The following is a 19,496-nucleotide window of genomic DNA, read 5'->3' on the forward strand; positions in this document are numbered from 1 at the left end:
CGAAAGCTGCAGAAATGCAATAATTCAAATAATCTAAGAACGACAAGAATATCGATTTAAAATTTCAATGTCTAAAATTTTCAAATGGTAATAAAGGGGGTTCCTAAACTCTTCCTTTCGCGGTACCCTTTGAAGAATTAGAATTTTCTCGCGGCACCCTAGTCCATAACTATTTCACCACGGCATCCACTAAGAGAACCACAAAGTAAATAGAATACAGGTGTTGTTAAAAAGTCCCTCTTTTATTTGTAACTCATGCCGACTTGAACAGAACATGCCTTAACATTCGGAATGTTGGCTTTTGGAGTTGTGCCACTATTCTTCGGAATGTACGATACAGTTGTGTGAGTAAAAAACATTGAAATAATCATTTGTCCAAATTAACTGATAAGATTTTTGAAGTATGCATATTTCAAGAATATGGAAACATGTTAACACACACTGCAAGAGCTATAGCTCAGAATTTCATTTTACTAGCTAAGGGCATGATTACAAAGGAAATGCATTGGGCCGGCTTAAAGAAGGGAGAATATAATTTCAATACGAATCGTTTACATTGCAACTTGTAGTACAAATGTCATGACTGGAAAACATTTTTGGTCACCAGTGGCGAGAAGAAACAAATTTAGTAGTCGCCGCTATTTTTGTAAAACGAAGAAGTAACTAAACATTAAATTAGCTTTTAAAGTTCAACATACAAATTATCAGTTTAAACTAATGTTAATATAACTAATCAATGGTTTCAAGTTAGTTGATAGCACACGTGGGATTGAGATAAGTGGCGACCAGGTTGTGAATGACACTAAAATTTTTACTCGCCACTTTTTTATTTAGTCGCCGCGCGGCAAGTGACCACCGCTAAGCTTGATTTTTAGTAGTTATTCAATACCTCCTTAGTGTTTATCCACTTTCCCCAGGTAAGAAGTATGTCGAAAATTCAATAATTCCCCCCCCCCCCCAACAGCGTGGGTAATTAATTTTCTTATTGCGTTTTGAAAACCACCTCCAATCAACCGATTTTTTGGTCAAGGTTCCGAATTTATTTAATGTTTTGCATTTTTGTCCATTCTAACACATTTCTTTTTATACTATTAGAGAAATGAAATTCGACACACCATTCATTAGGATCATTCGAGTGTACATCTCACAGCGATTTTTCCTTTAAATTCGACTTTGTTCTTTCATTTCATTTTTAAGTGGAATTTTCATAGAAATTGCTTATTTTGGGGAAGAAGAAATACTTACATTTTTCAAATTTTTACACCGATCCAAATAGTTTCAAAAAAACAATTTTAAAAGTAAAAAAACCTACATTTTGCCAAAAATGCACGGCTCCAAGAAGAACGCTAACGGTTCGGATTGAAAGACAAAAATACACTAAATACAATTCGGTTGCATTTTGACCACAAGCGGTACTATAACTTGCTTGCAACTTAAGTTGACAATGACGTCACGACGCGCAGAAGAAAAACCAGGTTAACAGATAAAACGTCACACTTATTATCTACATACCCTACTTACTTCGCGAGTAAGTTTGATTCGAATGAAATGTTCCGCGCTGCTTCGTTCGTAAAATTGAAAATATTTAACGATTGACAGTAATTACGACAAAAAAAAAAAAAAAAAAAAAGAAACGTATGCGTGGGTTTAACTAACTAATCCGATTTCTAAAGTGAAGAGAGCAATTTCACCCGAATATCAGACATGGCGCTAGGAACTATTTCCTTCTATTGGCCTCAGTTTACTTCTCCATTGTCAAGTAAATTTGCAGTAGAGTATAGTTAACATATTTCCATACAAATGAAAATATCCATAAGTACATATACTTCAAGCAATCAATCAAAAGCAATAAATATAGTTTAATGTAAGAAAAAGGAAAAAAGGGAACGCGTTCACACCTTTAGTCTGCTTACCTGCGACTGTACATTGGCCCCCATGGACTGGTAGGAATCCCCACCATTCAAGCTCATGTTGTACATAGAGTCCTGGGGAGCACCAGGGGGAGGTGGGCTTATCATTTGGCCCGGTTGCTGTCCTTGGGACGTTGGCACCATATTGTAAGGGGAAGAACCCGCTGTCAAAGAAAAAAATTTACACATAAGTACACTTTTACTGATAGAAATCAACAAAGAAAGCGAATACTGATTTTTCAGATATAATCGTTGTTTTCACCCATTATAAGGCAGTAAGAAATGATTTCCCTACTAAGTTAAAAAAAATCACTGATCCCGCGACTACAGTGGCACACCTCAAAAATAAATTAATGAATAAAAATAAAATTAAATTGAAAAAAAAAAGATTTCTAACCAAGTTATCAAAATCAACAAATTGCTCAGACAAAATTAGCACATCTCAAATGATTTACTCTAAAATACTACAATACATGCAAAAGATTTATAATGCTATATTTACTGGTGAGTTTTTGAAGTCTAAACAAACAGTGTACCAGCTTAAGCCCGAAAAAATATTTCTTTTAAGCTGTTAAATTTTAACGATGTGCCCACTATATTGTTTATACTCCACCGCGCACTAGTTATATAAACTAGCTTTGTGCAAGTATATGTGGCAAGAAAAAAATTTATATTTTAGACAAAAAGTTATTCCTTTTTTAAAATTTTTTTTGAGAAGTGCCATTGTTTTCGCCGGTGAATTCATCTCCGATAAGGAAAAAAACATTTCTCAGGCTGAGGAAGGCGTAATACACCGATGTTTAAATACACGAATGCCTCCCCTTCCAAAAAATTGGGACGATAAATAGTTATTATTATTATTTTTTTTTACTTCCAAAACGCTTGATATATTTACTATTTAATCAATCTTAATCCAAAAAATAATTTTAATGAAGCATAATGACCTTATAAAGGGTTAACAAAAATTTACATGATATTAATATGTCGCTCATTCATAAGCAAGAAAAGCTCCCCAAAAAAATAATTTTTTCCCAGTGAGCTTGCTTCCAAATATGTTACACGCTTACCATTATGTATTTTTGCGTTTCTTTTTCTTATTTAGCTAAATATATCATGATTATAACTTGTCTCGAAACTTTATTTTGGTACCTAAAACATAGGCGAAGATTTTAAGCAAACCGCGCTTCCTAAACATTGTTAACTTTCCTTGATTTTAGCTTAAAACTTCTTTGATGTTAATCGTTAGATAAATGAGCGCATACTGTGATGCGTTATAATTATAAAGAAATCATTGAATAATAATAAAAAGAGCAAGCGAAAAAAAGTCTTGCATAAGGTGAAATGATTCATTAAAAATTTTAAATTTAATTACACTAGAATGTATTTTTCCAATTTTTTTTTTTTTTAAATCTGAAAACGATCAACAAATTTCACCACAATAAAAAATCTTAGATGCAGAAAATTTCAGAAACTATCGACAGTAATTTCCTCATGAGCAAAGACTACAGACGTTACAATCTTTCAATTACAAATATTTATTCAAACATTTCCTCCAGGAAAAGACCTTACCAATTACCAAAATTTATGATTTAATAAGTGATTAATTCATATTGCCTCAACCGAACGGAGCAAGGGACATCTACATTCCAAGACTCTGAAACACCAAGTTTAGACTAAAATTGCAAAATTTATGACGCTGATCTAATTAATCAAGCCTCTTCCAAGGCGAAAATGTTTTTCCTATCATATTTCGTCAAAAACAACCATTTTCAAGATATATTTATTGCCTCCCTAACAGGAAACGACAGAGGTCCAGGCTGGTGATTTACAACCCTTTCCCAGTAAAATGCACCAGCTCCAATTTAAAAGCTAATTGGGCAGAAGGAAAGAACAATTAGAATTTCGTCGAATGACGGAAATAACATCATCACTTGGTGAAGGTAATTTTTCTCGCCCCACCTTCCCCCCTTTTTATAGCAGATAGCGTGGTCTAATGGTATCACTGGCTCAATGGATTCTCGACTTGAATATGGCTTCGTCATTAGCCGAGTTGATTTAATACGTTTCGCCATATCCGTTGATGTCGCTGGATAGAATTAATTCATTAGTCTGACCTAGTATTGAATGTGTCACACATGTACGCATCCGCGCTGGGATATTTATGCCAAATTACGTTCCATCAAAAACGGAACACTGTAATGAATGTTTGGTGATGGAAACACTCCTGTTTATTACAAAAAGGATGGAAAGAAATATATATTTCTCATATATTTATCATGACTTTCAAAACTATCACTGGTAATCTCAAGACATAAGCATAAATACAGAAGGGACCTCCAACAGTACTTTTAACGCAGCCGTGAAAAAAGCTTTCTTTTGAACCGATACAGTGAAATCCCGATTTTAAATTTCTCAAGGGACTGGGTTAAAAACGTAAAATACGGGAAAACATAAAATACTGAAAATATACAGCAGCAAAACTGATGATGGAACTCGATGAAAAAAACGTTAAAGGCGGGTGAAACGTAGATTCAGGGATTGTAAAATCGAGGTTTCACTGTATAAAGCTACTTATCTCCGCTTTATAGCGATACGCCTTAAGTTTCACTACACGACGGTCAACGTAGCGCGCCCTTCCCTGAACCAAGGGCCCCCTACCCAAAGAGCAGCGCCGTACCCCCCAAGCACTACGGAGATTCCCAAGAACTACACCCCCCCCCCTCAATTTAAAAAAACGCGCTCTAAAAATTTCAATGGTGCAGTCTGCATTAGGACCCCCTGTAGTGAGCATTCCTGCCTAAACATAAAAAACTGCACAATCTAATTTAATGCGCTCGGAATTCAGTAAATGAAGCTGAAGGTGGCACGTTTTTCATGTTAACCGAAGTTCTAAGTAAGCACAATCCTATTCATTCCACAACAATTTTTGTTCTCGAATACACAAGTTTTCGAAATTAATTCATTTTGCATAAAAAGGAAACAATCTATTTCAAAACTGAAAATCACGTTTCACGTCAATGAACAATTTACCCACAGTGAAATCCCGTTACTACGAATATCAATACAACAAAATATCAGCCAAATAAATTTTCAGACTTGATTTAATTTTCATTACATTGCGAAGAAATTCGGTGACAACGAACAAAATTTGCTGCCCCTTGAAATTCGATGTAACGAGATTTTACTCTATTTCTAATTAGACATAAGCTCATAAATTAGCTACAATTTGAATGTACGCACGCACACATGAAATTTTTTTAATGATAAATCATATTTTCTAATCACTTCAATTAGCACAAGTCCGGAAAAGGGCATTTTTTTTTCTCATTGAAACGTTTGATCTAAATTAAAACTAAACTACATTTAAACTAAAAAATCCGAACACTTTCTCTGAGTTGAATGATGGATTATTCACATTCATGAAGAAAATATGTCTAAAGCGTTACTTAAAATTAAAGTAATTCAAAATTTCCGAATGTATAACACATATTTATTTTATTTCGGAATGTTTAAAAAAAATTTCGACAGTTGAAATTCTTTGAATTTACTACACTCGGGCTTTGACTGAAAAGAATAATAAAGAAGAAAAGAAAAGAAAAAAACTTATGCTTCTATAAATATGTATTCTAAAGCTTCAAGATTAGAGCCTGTGTACTCATAAATTCAAAAGAACACAAATTGCTTACATTCCATACATATTCCAAAATAAGGTACAGTACTTTCACTCAAACCGGAAGAAAGCAATTCAAAAAGACCCTTTATTAACATCAGTTTAAATGACTGAAAAATTATTGGTGTAAATACGCATTAACGTCATAGTTGGGGAAAAAAACTTAAAAGATTACATTTCATTGCGTGGCTTCGAAACCAAAATCTAAGAAAACCCGGAGAGAAAAAAAAATCAGTTTCCCAAAAGCAAAAAGGTTTATCGCCAGCAACCCATCTGAATATGAGGAAGGAAAGGATTTAAGCGGCTGGAGAAGAGAGAGGGTTCATGTTTTACGAGATGTCTTCTATACATGTCGTCGCAACTTGGAGGCGGTTGACAAACAGCTGATAGCGGCAAATAGCCTAACTAAAGTCTGCAGGCGACACAGAGTGCCCATTGCATCCATCAATGACCTGGTTCTACAGCCTATTTCCGACTTGGAATAAATCATTCCCAACGCCAAATTTATACACAGGGGAGTCTTTTTTACCATTTCCCTCCCCTTTTTCCTTCGAAAAGTCCCATTTACTTGCAGTGTTCCAACAAGGACAGCAACGGTCAATTGGGGAATAGCTTCTGTATGGGTCTGCATATAGCGGAAGATAACAGTGAGGCAAAGAGATTGAGGGCGGCGGATACTAAGGAAGTAAATAAATAACTCCTAGAGGAGGAAAAAAAAGGTGAACATAAAGTAGGGGACGACACCCGCAAAGTGCCCAACGGGCGAAGAGTCTGTCCCAAGGCCGCCGTTATGCTAAATCCAAATGGTCGAAGACGGTGGCCGGCAAAATGGATTCATGTAAATTTTCGTGTCTTGCCAACACCCCCCACCCCCCATCTGGGCGTCATGTATGCTTGCATATCTGTGTACATTTGTACCACGGCCGAGACGTGCTGTTACATAACAAGGCGATGCATCAAGAAGCATCTTCGCTGACGCATTCCTTCGCTCCATCCTGGCGAAAAAGGAAGAAAGAGCTTCAAGAGCAGGGAGAGAAGAAAAAGGGAGAGAGAAAGGGGGGAGGGCGCATCTTTTGTGCGTGTGCGCTCGTGTGCTCGGGCCTCAAAGTCTCGCTATTCGTCTAGCGATGACAACGAAATGGAATAGCATTAATGCATCAAAACCTCTGACACATAGGATGGGAGCCTTTCCCAGATATTGCAGTTAGGCGGATACATCTTTCGCCATTTTTTTGCCCTCCTCTCTTCCCGACTGAGGTCTGTTTCTGTAGATATTTTATATGTATGGGTAAGATGTGACTGCCTCTGTATGCGATTATATGTTGTGTGTATATATGCGCTCATGAAGTCTCCCCCTTTCATGCAATGGCAAATGTCGTTAACAATCTTCCCCTGAAGATTTTCTATTGGAATGTGGGTTTTTTTTTTTTACTAGCTAGCTCAACTCTTAAGTGCTCGCGCTCAAAACTTTCATTTCTGCTATACTTAGGAGATGGATCTTTTCATGCTGGAAGCGGCAGAGGGGGTTGCATTTTAGGGAATTTTTTCAACCGCAATATCATGAAGAGCTTTCTTGAGTTTTTGCAACAAGTAGTTTGCCGTTCAAGAATATGTTTCAGCCTTGGTATTTGTCGGTAAAGGAATTTCACAACTTTTTCATTTTGTAAACAGAAGTCTGCATGAACTAAAATAAAACTTTTGCACATGGTGTACACAACATAGTGAAATGAATACGTCGTAAATTCTAAAAAGATAATTAATACAGGGGTGCTCACTTAAAGGGGATCATGGCGCAGACTGCGCAATTGAAATGTTTAAGGGGGGTTGTTTTGAGGGGTATTTTTATTTGTTTAAAGGGGGGCTCTTGCTTTTTTTTGGGGAGGGGTCTCCGCAATATTTAGGGGGGGGGAGTGTGCCTTTGCCCTTAGGGGAGGTTACGCCTGATTAAGAACAGCTATCTTTTAACCAGAAGTAAAATACTAGTAAACAAAAATACAGTAGCCACATAAGTTTAACGCACAAGGGAAAGCGCATCAGGCACAAAAAGAAAAATTCTTGTTCAATTAGATAAAAGGCAGCAACACAAAAAACTCAGTCGCTCAGACGCACTAAAAATGTCCTAAAAAAGACACTCGCTAACTAGAAGCAGAATATTTCCCCCAAAATTTCAACTAAATTGAACTATTTCTGACTAAGCATAATGCTAGACCGTTCAAAGGGAGATTTTCTTTTCCGTCTCCACGAAAAGGAAATTCATTCACTGGGACGAAATTATGCGCATGAAATTTCACTAAGCATGAATGAACAGGAAATTGTGCAATTAATTAATGTATAAAAAAAGGTAAAAAAACAATTAATTCGAATTCTATACATTATTTTCAGTTATTAGAAGAATCTATTTTTTATACTTATTTATTTTAAGTGAAAAATAAAACAGAAAACAATGGAAAAATGTTAAGCAAAAACCCAAAATTAAATATCATGTATACCTTTTCTAATACTTTTTTTAGAATAATATACTTGTATTTTGAACTCGTCATAAAATAAATACAGATAATTTGTACTTTCTAAGTCACACATTAAACTTACAAAGCTCAAACCATTATTACCTTTGCGATTGAAGCCGCAAAGAGGTATAGATCTACAGACTGCTGACATACTTTTTGCGTGTTCACTTCTCACTGTTTTGAAATATTTAAACGCTTTTTCTTAATTTTTACGATACTTATTTATTTGCAAGTCCATTGATGAACTTTTAAACCATGTACAGCAATAACTTTTCCTTTCATATAGGGCCCTTCCAGCGTTACGTGTGTGACTTTTTGACACAATTTCTTTGCGAAAAACATAAAAACCAATATGATATTTTAAAAATATTTCTTAATAGTTTCTATTCGAGTAACAGAACATGTGTAAGAGTTCTTAGGTGGCAGTTTTTTTTTTTTTTTTTTCATAGAAAAATTTTAAATTTCTTATATCAATGAGTACTCAAAATAGGGGTGTAACGTGCATGGAATATGCGATAATTTTTGACATCAGAATATTGTTAGGGGTAGTTAGTAAGTAATCATACTAAAAGTCCCCGCCCCTAGGGGTGAGCTAAAGGTGGGAGGGAGAGGGGAAGCAAATTTTGGGTTTTTCGGAAAAATGACGGAAACGGCGGAAAAAATGCGTTTAAAATAAAAATTCAAGCTAAATAAACTTCCTATGAAACTGTTTCTACACATATTTGTCAAATTTCCAGTAATTTTCTGGGTATATGTTGTGAAAAATCGATGATTTTCGGAAAAATTCTCTTTTTGTCAAACATTTGCTCCTAGTGCCTTCTAGGATCACTATTCATGAAAATTGTGAATGACAAAGTTGTAGAGCTTTAAATTTCCTTCAATTTGATATGTTATTTTGTTATATTTTATGCAACCAATCAAACGTTATAGAATTTCAAATACGCACTTTCATGGCAAAAAATGGAACACTTGCCATTTACAAATTTCAAACTGACTCGAAAGGGTCGCGCAGTTCCTCTTTCCTCAATGAATTCGACAATCCTGATGGTTTCTTTCATTATTTATATCTAACATTTCATTTTACTTTTCTATCAATTTTAATGGAGTTAATTACTCATTTTTCTTCTGTTAGCTACTTTTACACAGTTATATGATTCAGAAATAAAAAATGTACATTGACCGGTGCACAGTCATAAGACATTTTCTTTTTCTCTGACCTATGTTTAATATTTAATTAGGCACTTTTAATATGAATTAAAACTATTACATTACTTATAATGTTATGAATGTAAAATAAAAAAGGAATATTATCTTAGTTTGTTACATTAATGATGTAATAATACATCATAAAAATATAGTGTATAACTTTTTGGTTATTTTTAGTAATAAATGAACAATATTACTATGATTAATATAATTTTTACATTGAAAATACAGTAGTAGAAAAAATAAATATCGAAAATATCAAAATATTATATTTTCAAAATAAATATCGGATATATATCGTGATATATATCATGATTTATATCGACTGATATATATATCGACAGATCCTGGTAAAATCTGATATAAAAATATTTCAAACTCAAAATTGATGCTGGAATTGAAAAGTGTAGATTAGAAACAACGTTGGTTTGCTCACTAGCGGACGTAATTTATAATGTAGTTTTATCTCCAGTTTTGCAGGTAGTTATAATTCCCCCCCCCCCTACATATATCAAAAGTTTAAGATTGAAACTGAAAAACAGGGGGGGGGGAGGAAATTTCGTGTTGGCGAAACAAAGGAGACACCATGTTATACGTTCGTTACTAAGTCTAAAAGTATTATTTAAATACTAGAAAATCGTATCCAGTGGATTAACCCTAAACTCCAGTGTAGATACAGTTTATTGTTGACCAATTTTTCTTTCATTATTCCCCTGAAATGACACAGCCTTACCAGTAAAACAGTTACCGGATCCAGTTCAGCCTTGTCAAAATAAAGCCTTTCCCTGTATGTTAAACATTACCAAAACATTTTATCAAATTATCATACCGTGGCACGAGTTCCATTGTTGATGACGTCAGGAGTGTTACTCGATTATTGGCTTATTATATATATATATATAAGAACTGTTTCTGAAAATCTTCAAAATTTAAAGTAGAATCTATATTTTTTATAAAGCTCATGCAGTGACATATGAACTTCAATGTATTGGGAGTATTTATGGGGTGTTTTGTACAACAATCGATACATCTATTTAAATGGAATTGCATAATAATAAACAGTTTGAAAAAGACACTTTTTGATCTTCAAAATAAAAATTAAAAAAAAAAAAATCAAAATTGTCGATAGTTCTAACTAGTTTAAAAGAAATTTTAGCCAAGCTATTCAGAAAAACCGATCCATTAAAAAAGCATTCTGAATTTTGAATATGTTAAAACGTGCTAGAAAACATTTCGATCCCTGTCAAAGATAGAAATAAACGGTGATTCAGAAAACTGTTGCAAGCATTGGCCATCCAATTCAACGAGTGATCAGCGTTAAGTGCCGAAGCTAGTCCAAATGCGAAAACATGTGGGGAAGGGATGACAGAATGAAAGACGGGCAACGAAAAAAACAGCTCCAAATCTCTGAAATAACAAAAGAGATGCAAAAGAAAAAAAAAAATCAATTTCTAAAATGGACGTTATTTCTCCTTTTAGAAAGGCAAAGCTGGAGTTTTTTTTCTTTGTTTATCTACTGTTGTTCCTCTTTTGCCTATTTTTCTGGTTGCGAGTCAAGAGTGCCAGGCACTTAGGCTAGGCTATTTTGTAGATTTTTTGCACAAAACAGGACAAGGCCAGTAGACAATCCATTTTTGACCATTTCCCTCCCATTTTCCAGAGAGAGAGAGAGGGCTCTTTGTAAAGCGCAACTAAATTCATGATATTTCTGGAGGAACGAGACATAAGCCAGGGGGCAACGCGTTAAGCCTATTTGCAGGACAAGGATATTTGTTATTGCTACTAAAGTTCCGTAGTTTCGTTTTATTTGCCTTGAAGGAGAAGCTTTGAGCGTCGGAAATTGACATCACAGATGATTTTGTTTGCGGTTCGAATTTCACATTAAAAGAAATTCAAAACCCCTAAAACCTTTTATACCTCCAATAAACTTTATTGAATACAACTGAGGTCAAGAGAAGCAAAGTATAAGTGCATTTTAAAGTGAGTAAAACGCGTGAAAAGCCACACCGTAGGTAGACTTTCACCAAAATGTTTTTTTTTTTTTTTACCAAGTCATGCTGTATAAGAACATTTCCCAAGGTTTACGACATTACCATCTTTAATCTCAAAACAGAGCAGAGATTCTTCTAAAAATGTGGACTGGATAACTCAAAATTTTTTATTTTGGCACCTATACCCTTTTGGTACCAGGTGCTTCAATTGCTTATTATATGTTATTTTAAGGTATTTCATTGAAGAACTTGGAGTACGTTCACTCTAAAACTTTCATAGTTTGACATTTTAAAGTAAATAAAAAATTAAAATTGCGTATAGCAATGAAGGAAAGTTCATGCACGACGGTCATTTTTTTTTAAAGATGCAAAAAATGCAATTTTAAAAGTAGTTTCGAAAAAAGTAGTAGGTTCGAAATGCAAACAGTTATGAATAATGGTACGAGTAACAAACATATCAACGAAATTTGGTTGCTAAACAATTGAGATTTATAGAAGCTATTGACAACTGAAGAAATCAAATGCATGTTACTGAAAATACGATTTCTACACAAATTTATCAGAAGTTTTCTAAGTTTTTTTCTGGAAATCAATTCAAACTGATTTATAAACTAACGACGTGAACTTTTATTTTATTTATTTTTTCGAACGAAGGAGCAATTTTCTACACTTTTTTCGCTGTAAAGTTGCTCTGTGGATAATGCACGATAAAATAATGATATTTTTAGGGATATTTTGTTACATTTGTAGCCTAGATTTTGAAAATGCCAAAAGTTTATGAATGTTTCGTCACGTAATATTACTCGAAAATGGTCAGCTTTGTGGGAGGAAGCAATTAAAGTAACTAACCATTTTCGACGGCACCATTGGCGAAACTTTTGCTCATCTAAAGTTTATCCAAAAATAGAAAACGAAATAGTTTATTTTCGAGTAACTCCGATAGTAAAAGATCCGTTTCAGACGCAATATTTCTTGATTACGTACTATCATCCATTCCTCAACCACTCAAAATTCCACAGGCATGAAATTGCAGAAAAGTGAAACAGGAAACGCATGAAAAGGCATTTTATTTTATACATTAAATTTTTTGTTACTATATATATATATATATATATATATATATATATATATATATATATTTATTTATTTATTTATTTATTTATTTATTCCTAATTTACGCTTTAAAAATCTTTTTAATTCAGGCCAGTACCATCAGAAAATAAAATAGAAAAATTCTATATGTTTAAGAGCTTAGGGATAAAACTATTACAACAGAAAAAAAAAAATATATCTTGTCAAAAGTTCACAGTACATTGGGTAAATCTTAGAACTGACACTGAAATTCCAAGTAAAAAACTGACAGAATAAAAAAAAAAATAAAGTATAATTTTAACAAAAATAAAAATAGATTGTAACACCAGTTGAAAGAATAACTCTTAACTTCTATTTTGTTGACAAAGTCTAATTGCCTTATGGCGTTCATTTCTAACCTTTCTAAAAGCAAATATAGCAAACTCTATCGGCACAAATTTGCTTCAAGTGTTCTTCAATGTATATAAAGGTGGTCTACTTTTAGTTATTATGTGAATCCTCATGTTAAAGATTACCACTGTATCTCGAGAAGGGGGGGGGGGGGTAATAATTTTATACAAAGAACGGAAAATAGCCTCTGAAGAATCTCTTGCCTGAGAAAGAAGCAATAAAAATGTAATTTTATGAAAAAAACAAACAAACTTACGAATAAAATTTCTACTCACAAAATAAAAAAGTAGAGAAAAGAAACCTAGCGCATAACAATAATAACTGGGATTGGAACTACTAATAATGCTAAGTAGAAAGTTACGGCCCTTAAGCCAGAGCTAAGCAGAACTACACACAATATACCATTAGCACATCCAGAGACTGCAGCTTCGTTCTTTGCTGTGGACTCACCAATCTGGAATAGTGAATAACCGAGATGGAGGCGGAAGTCATCTCATTGAAGCAGAAAGTGCCAACAAACTGGTATCTAAAGTAAATTTAGCTCACCAGCGATAATCCGCAGCCTTGGTGCGGTTCTGCCTCCATCTCGGTTATTCACTATTCCAGGCTGATGAGCCCAGAATAACGAAGCTGCAGTCTCTGGATACGATAACCGGGCTGTCGATATATTGTATGTACTAAGAATGCACTTGGTTTTAAAATATAATCATATAATGTATCATACCCGTTCGAGGAGACCGGAGGGGGCTTCCTAAAGACAAAAGAGAATAAAAGAATTACAGATCAACTTACTCAACCAAAGGAAGAACGTAAGTGTCTGCGGATTTTTTAGAAACGCAGAAATTTTAACAAACTAAATAAAACAATGCAATTAGGAAAACGCAAGAACTATCTCTTAATAAAGTTTGTGTAAACATCAAATAACAAGAACAATAAAAAAACAGGATATAAAAGGGAGATTGTATTTTCATTAACATTATTTTTGGATGCTATTGTTCAAAGACGCAATTTATTACTGGTGTTAGAGTTAATTTACGCAAATACGCAGCGTTGTATCTCGAAAGCAAAGCATGCAATCATGTCTAAATGATTAAAAAATAATTAATTATGAAACTCAAACTAAGTTCATACGATCAACTACCACAAGTTCAAGAAAAAGCATACATATTGTACGAAAAAGAGCAATTACAATGCGATCCTTTTCTCTACCGTAACGTATCATTAATTTTCAAAAAAAAAAAAAAAAAAAATACATCGTTAAGTTTCAAATTATTTAATAGCAACTATTTAACGTTCCAAATATCTAATAAAATATCTAACATTCAATATTTTCAAATTGAATTATTGTGGTGGAGAAATACGAAGTTGTCAATAAATAATGAGATAAGTTCAATTTAAAAGCAAATTTCAGAGATTCACTTTTCAGCAATTAATCACTTATTTAAGACTTTAAAAGAATAACATTTGAATGTTCATTAATTTACGCCAAGTTGGCCATAAAGTAAAACAGCTCCCTGCCAACAATCACGTGTTTTAGCTCGGTCATGTGTTAGGGCTGCACAAACGACTTGACCAATTCATGCATTAAAATAAAACAAAGTGGAAGAACTACTTTGAAAAAGTCTTTATTTAGAATAAATAGGACAGATAAATAGGAGACCTAGAATAAAGAAAGACTAAATAAAGTTTTTAAAGAAATACGGTTCGAAATAAACAAAAAATTAAAACACACCACCTTCAATTTTAAATGCCTCAACTCAGCTGTAAAAACAAACATCCGTTACCATGCCGCCCTTTTCTTTTATTTCATTTTAAAGTTCAGATAGCGTTCGAGAAGATAAGAGATACATACACCCATCATTACCCCTCCTCCAACTCAGAAAATAGGGAAAAAATTTAAATTAATAAAATCGGAAAGGGTGAAAAATAATAAATGAAAACTGTCTGTCAATGCAGGGTGGACAACAAGGATTTGATTCCGGAACTCGAATTTAGAGTTCAAATTTTTGACAGTCTAATTTCCGATGTCATCTTTTGTGTTATGTTTTGATTAGGTTTTGTCGAAAATTGTGGATTGAAAGCATGGGAAAAAATATTAAAGAATAACCAGAGGGAATACCTCTGCATACGCTTTTTTTTTTAATGTCGTGAACCTTATTTTCTGGGCATCACCAGTGCCTACAGAAACTTTCATGAAAAGATGGGAAAATATGAAAATAACAAACAATAAAAACACTTCAGGGCTTTACGTGGAAGAGCTATTTTATGTAGAAAAACTTCTTCTCAGAGCGAATTTAATAACTTTAGTGTCAAACCTGGATATATTCAACATAAAGGAATGGCAGAAAAATTCTACTCTTCGATTCCTTTCATATTTTCTAGAAAGGTGGGAAGGGTGGGGGGAAGTGTGAAACCTTTTCCATATAACCCAACTTTTTTCTGGAGATGCTCTTTTCAAATTCTGAATTCCACGACGAGAGGTTATGTGATAAGTTTAATGAAAATTTCAAAACTAAATTTGCCACCAAATGACTGACTATTTTGAATATGGGATGCGAAAATTTAGTTCGAAAAATGATATCAACGAGCTAAAATGGAATGCAATAACCGGCAAAGCAAGAGACTTTTTTGTACTTATGGTTCAAAAACGTCGACAAAAATATAAAATGCAATCCTCGCTTTTCTGGTATGTATTCCAGCGCGAGTTAAAAAAAAAAAAAAAACTTTGTTTATTTTTTTGCTACAAGTTAGGTAATTTTCAAAAGTGGAATATAACTTTAATATTACATATAAAAAAACTTATCATACCCATTCCGTGCAGTTATTACTAAAAATTTAATGCTAAAGTTAGGCACGCATGCGCGGTTTTCGCGCGAATGAAATTGTGGAGTTTTTCACAACATCATGTAACGACACAATGTAATGTAGATACATAAAAAAAAAAAAAACCTATGAAATAAAAAACCCCAACTACAAAAAATAAATAAATAAAAGTAAAAAAAAAGAGGCACAAAATTTAAATTTTTTTTTAAATTCATAATAATGGAAATTTCTGTATAAAAATTTAAAGCTTCCAATACACTACATGATCTCCAGTGATTCCACTGTATTTTAATTAAGTCTAATTCAGTTAAAAAATCATATGGTTACACCAAGTCACAAAAGTTATTGGTTTATTAAAGAAGTAATTGAAAAGATTTCCTTTGCTAATTCTAATTTTAATAATATATCTATTACAAATTTCGATAAAAGAACGAAAAACTTACGATTTCAAAAGTACCTCATTGTAAAAAAAAAAAAAAAAGGAATGTATTCAGTTCTAACGTTCCCTGTCGATTAAGATCACAACTTCATATTTTCAAATATAAACCTCGATTTAGCGATTATCAAAGGACTGGAAAAAGTTATCGTTAAATCAAGGATATCGGAAAACGGGAATCGTTAAATCGAAGTTATATTGTATTTGGCTTCAAAAGAAAGTGTTGAAGACCCACTCAACGTACAAAGATATCATATAGGTTTCCTTCTTTTTATTTTACAAAATACGCTGGTAACACTATACAGTGCACACAGCTAAACAGCTAATTGTATAATTCAATACCGAAGTGACTGTTAGCTCTTGGATGCTTGGTTGGAAGTTGTTGAAATCTCTCGACCCACATCAGAATAGTCTATGAAAAATCTACGAGTTTGTGACAACATTTAAAATTGAAAAAAACTGAACCAATTTCGTATTTACTCATTAGCCACTACAGAATTATTAATGTCATATTTTTGTTCTTGCTACTGCGACTTCACGGAAAGAAAGTTTGTAGCACTGATTATTTGCGCACGCGCAAAATGGCCAATCACTCACCAGAGTGACAATGATTTGCATTCGAAGTCAAACGAGTTCCTAGTATTTCCGCTCACACTTCTCACTAAACTCGATAGAAGATTTCCTTTTTTTTCTCTTTATTCCACTCTTTTCAGTTGTTGTGGGGTTCGAAGTTGTCAGGCGAATTCCAAACGCGAGTCTCTAACGTTTTCTGGAGTGACATAGGAGTACGTGGCAAGGGAACGAAGTGTCGGACAAGAAACTGAAATAACAGCAAAGAAAATGCGAACCGAAAGAAAACGGTAATAAAAAGAAAAATCAGGAAGACCAAGATAGTCGTTCCGGCACAGAAAAAGAAAAAGAAAAAAAAAGAGAGAACAGCACGCTATATGCAGCGTCCATCGTAACCGAATCTAGCGAGCTGTCACCGTATAAGGCCAAGGCTTCTCATTCCTATTTTTTCCCATCCGTCCGAATGCACATTGCAATTTGCTGGACAGGGGAGAATAGAAGGAAAGAAAGCGAGGGAGGAAAAAAATCCATTTGCGAAAGGAGACAGACGGATAGATAGAATGAGAGGGTGGTAGAACACGATGAATGAAAAAAAGAAAGGAGAAGAACTCCTTTCCGAAGATGGGACGGGAACGAAAAGATAAAAATTTATTAAAGAATGTATATGCAGTGCGGTCGGGGAGGGTCCAGGAAAAGTGGCCATTCAATTAGGGTCCCACTGCACCCTCTTGTCAGGGCCCTGTCAAAGGCTTTTCCCTTAGACAAGGGATTAAGAGGGGCCACCCTCTTCTCTCTTAATGCCCAGGAGGGAAATATGATAAATTACGGAAAACGCAAACTTTTGCCTTCAAGCCAGTTCTTCTCCTAGAGATCCTTCCAAAGGGCAATATGTCTTCTTGCCAGAGGCTTAAGGAATATCTCTATATATATTTCCCACTTCTCTTCTCTTGCATAGCTTAGCTGGCGCGCATCAGGTGTGTAAGTCTGTCAACTAACTGCTAGACGTAGTTCCTTCATAAGTTCACCTTGTTCCAGAAGATTTAAGAAACTAAGAGTTTCAGTCGGTAGTGAGTACGGAATAAAAACTTCTTCAAGAGCTTTATCCTGTTCAAGATGCCCTTTGGGTAATCATCGGTTTCCGTGCTACAGAACTTCGCGTGAAAGACTTACTCTAATGCGCCCGCTTTCGATCAAGTTAAAACTTAGTAAAAAAAACCAGGCGATATAAAGTTTATATGTAAAAGTCAGTTTCTAGATTCTGACAATACTTTATAAACGATTGCGATCTATATTTACCAGGATACTCAAAATCTTAAGTATGAAGTGCTGTACATAAACTCAAAGAAGATATGATAGTCGGCTGGTGAAATTTTTATTAGTGAAAAATAAACGACAAGAAATGGAAATTCTGGTTTTAAGAGAAATGCGTAGCAAATTACATGAATTTATGTGATCAAAAAATAATGGATTGTGTGATCAAAAGTAAATGGATAAACGGTAAGTTTTTACGACTGAAAAAAAATTGTAGCAGTACAAACAATACATTGCTAGATCATGTGTAGCACTGTGAAATAAATATGTCTTATTGAAAATGTCGCTGGATTAATTATTCGAAACATTTTTTTTACCATCTCACCCCATCTATTCGATGATGTCTATCTCTTGCTCCATCCAGGGGAAGCCCAAGAGGCGGAAGAGGGATGCCGTTCCCATGACAACCACTGCCAACAATCCGGCCTGCCACTCACCCCTGACCTGGGCAGCGCGTCGGCACGCGGGGTCTTCGGCAGGGTAATCACGGGCTGGAATCTCGGACGGACGGACAACGCATTCCTCTGAACTGGCGACATAGTGGCGACGTCCTCCCGAGCCTCTCCCAGAATCCGCTTCGAATTGCACACATACATGCATACATATAACACCTTCAATGGTGGGAGGGGGTCGCAGCATCCCTATTCATCCCCACCTACCCCGAGGGTGTTAATGCTGGCCTGTTTATCGCCCCCTATGGCATGCTTGCCTCGTTGTCTGGTAACAAGGGGTAATTATCTTTGACTGCGATCGAAGAGATGAGAATTTCCCGGAGAGAGGAGGGGGCGGAGGATGCTGATTCTCGTTTTAGGCCTTCGCACGTTTTATTGCGTGCCCTCAAGGAAGAAAGGATTGGGGAGGGCAAAATGTATTCAGCTTCATATTAGTCGCATGTAATAATATCGGGGCTTTCATTCGAGCTGCTGCATGAAATTTAAAGGGTTTGTCGTCCCATTGATAAACACGAAGGTATGAATGAAAATGTTGGGGACAATCTTTATTCAAAATACAACTGCAATCAAAGTTTCGCTTTTACAATGCTGTATTATGTCTCCCTATTTCAGTTGCATCAATTCAAAGAGGAAACATTCTTAAATTTGGAGGTCTTCAAAAGAGCCGTATTACAGCGTAGATATTTGTGCATCATATACAGACATGGTGATAATGAATGACTAACAATTGAAGTCCAGCGCATCGTCCGAGAATGCGGAACATTGTTAAAAATTTCAGCTTTTCGAGATGAATTACAATGCCAGAAACACGGCATACTCGTTCCTAATGTCCTTATTCTTTTGTCTTTTACTTTCATTCTCTAACCTTACGCCTTTTTGTTCTGCATTTCAGGCATAAGGATTATACAGTTTACTTTCTGGCCTCTTAAGTATCCACTATGACACACACATATATCTTCACCAGATAAGTTGACTTGTTGCTATCATTCTCTTAATCCCTATTTTTTGGGGGGTGGGGGGGTGGGGGGTGGAGGGGGGCTCATAAGAATTAAAATTAGCATCAGAATCGTTACGACCACACAAAACTTGAAAACATGTGATTACATGAATACAAAAAGGAAGACTGCGATTGCGATTG

At 34.8% G+C, this 19,496-nt stretch overlaps 1 protein-coding gene across 1 annotated transcript in view; it reads right to left on the reverse strand.

Moving 5' to 3' along the window:
* Positions 1-1,892: 1,892 nt before the first annotated feature.
* The window catches only part of LOC129222359 (homeobox protein extradenticle-like), a 367,046-nt gene continuing 349,442 nt past the window's right edge, over positions 1,893-19,496 (reverse strand). Inside the window, exon 7 of the mRNA XM_054856854.1 lies at positions 1,893-2,074. Coding sequence (XP_054712829.1) covers positions 1,893-2,074 — 182 coding nt within the window. The remainder of the gene's footprint in view (positions 2,075-19,496) is intronic.

This window comes from Uloborus diversus, chromosome 5 (assembly GCF_026930045.1).
Source record: "Uloborus diversus isolate 005 chromosome 5, Udiv.v.3.1, whole genome shotgun sequence".
Classification (NCBI taxonomy): Eukaryota; Metazoa; Arthropoda; class Arachnida; order Araneae; family Uloboridae; genus Uloborus; species Uloborus diversus.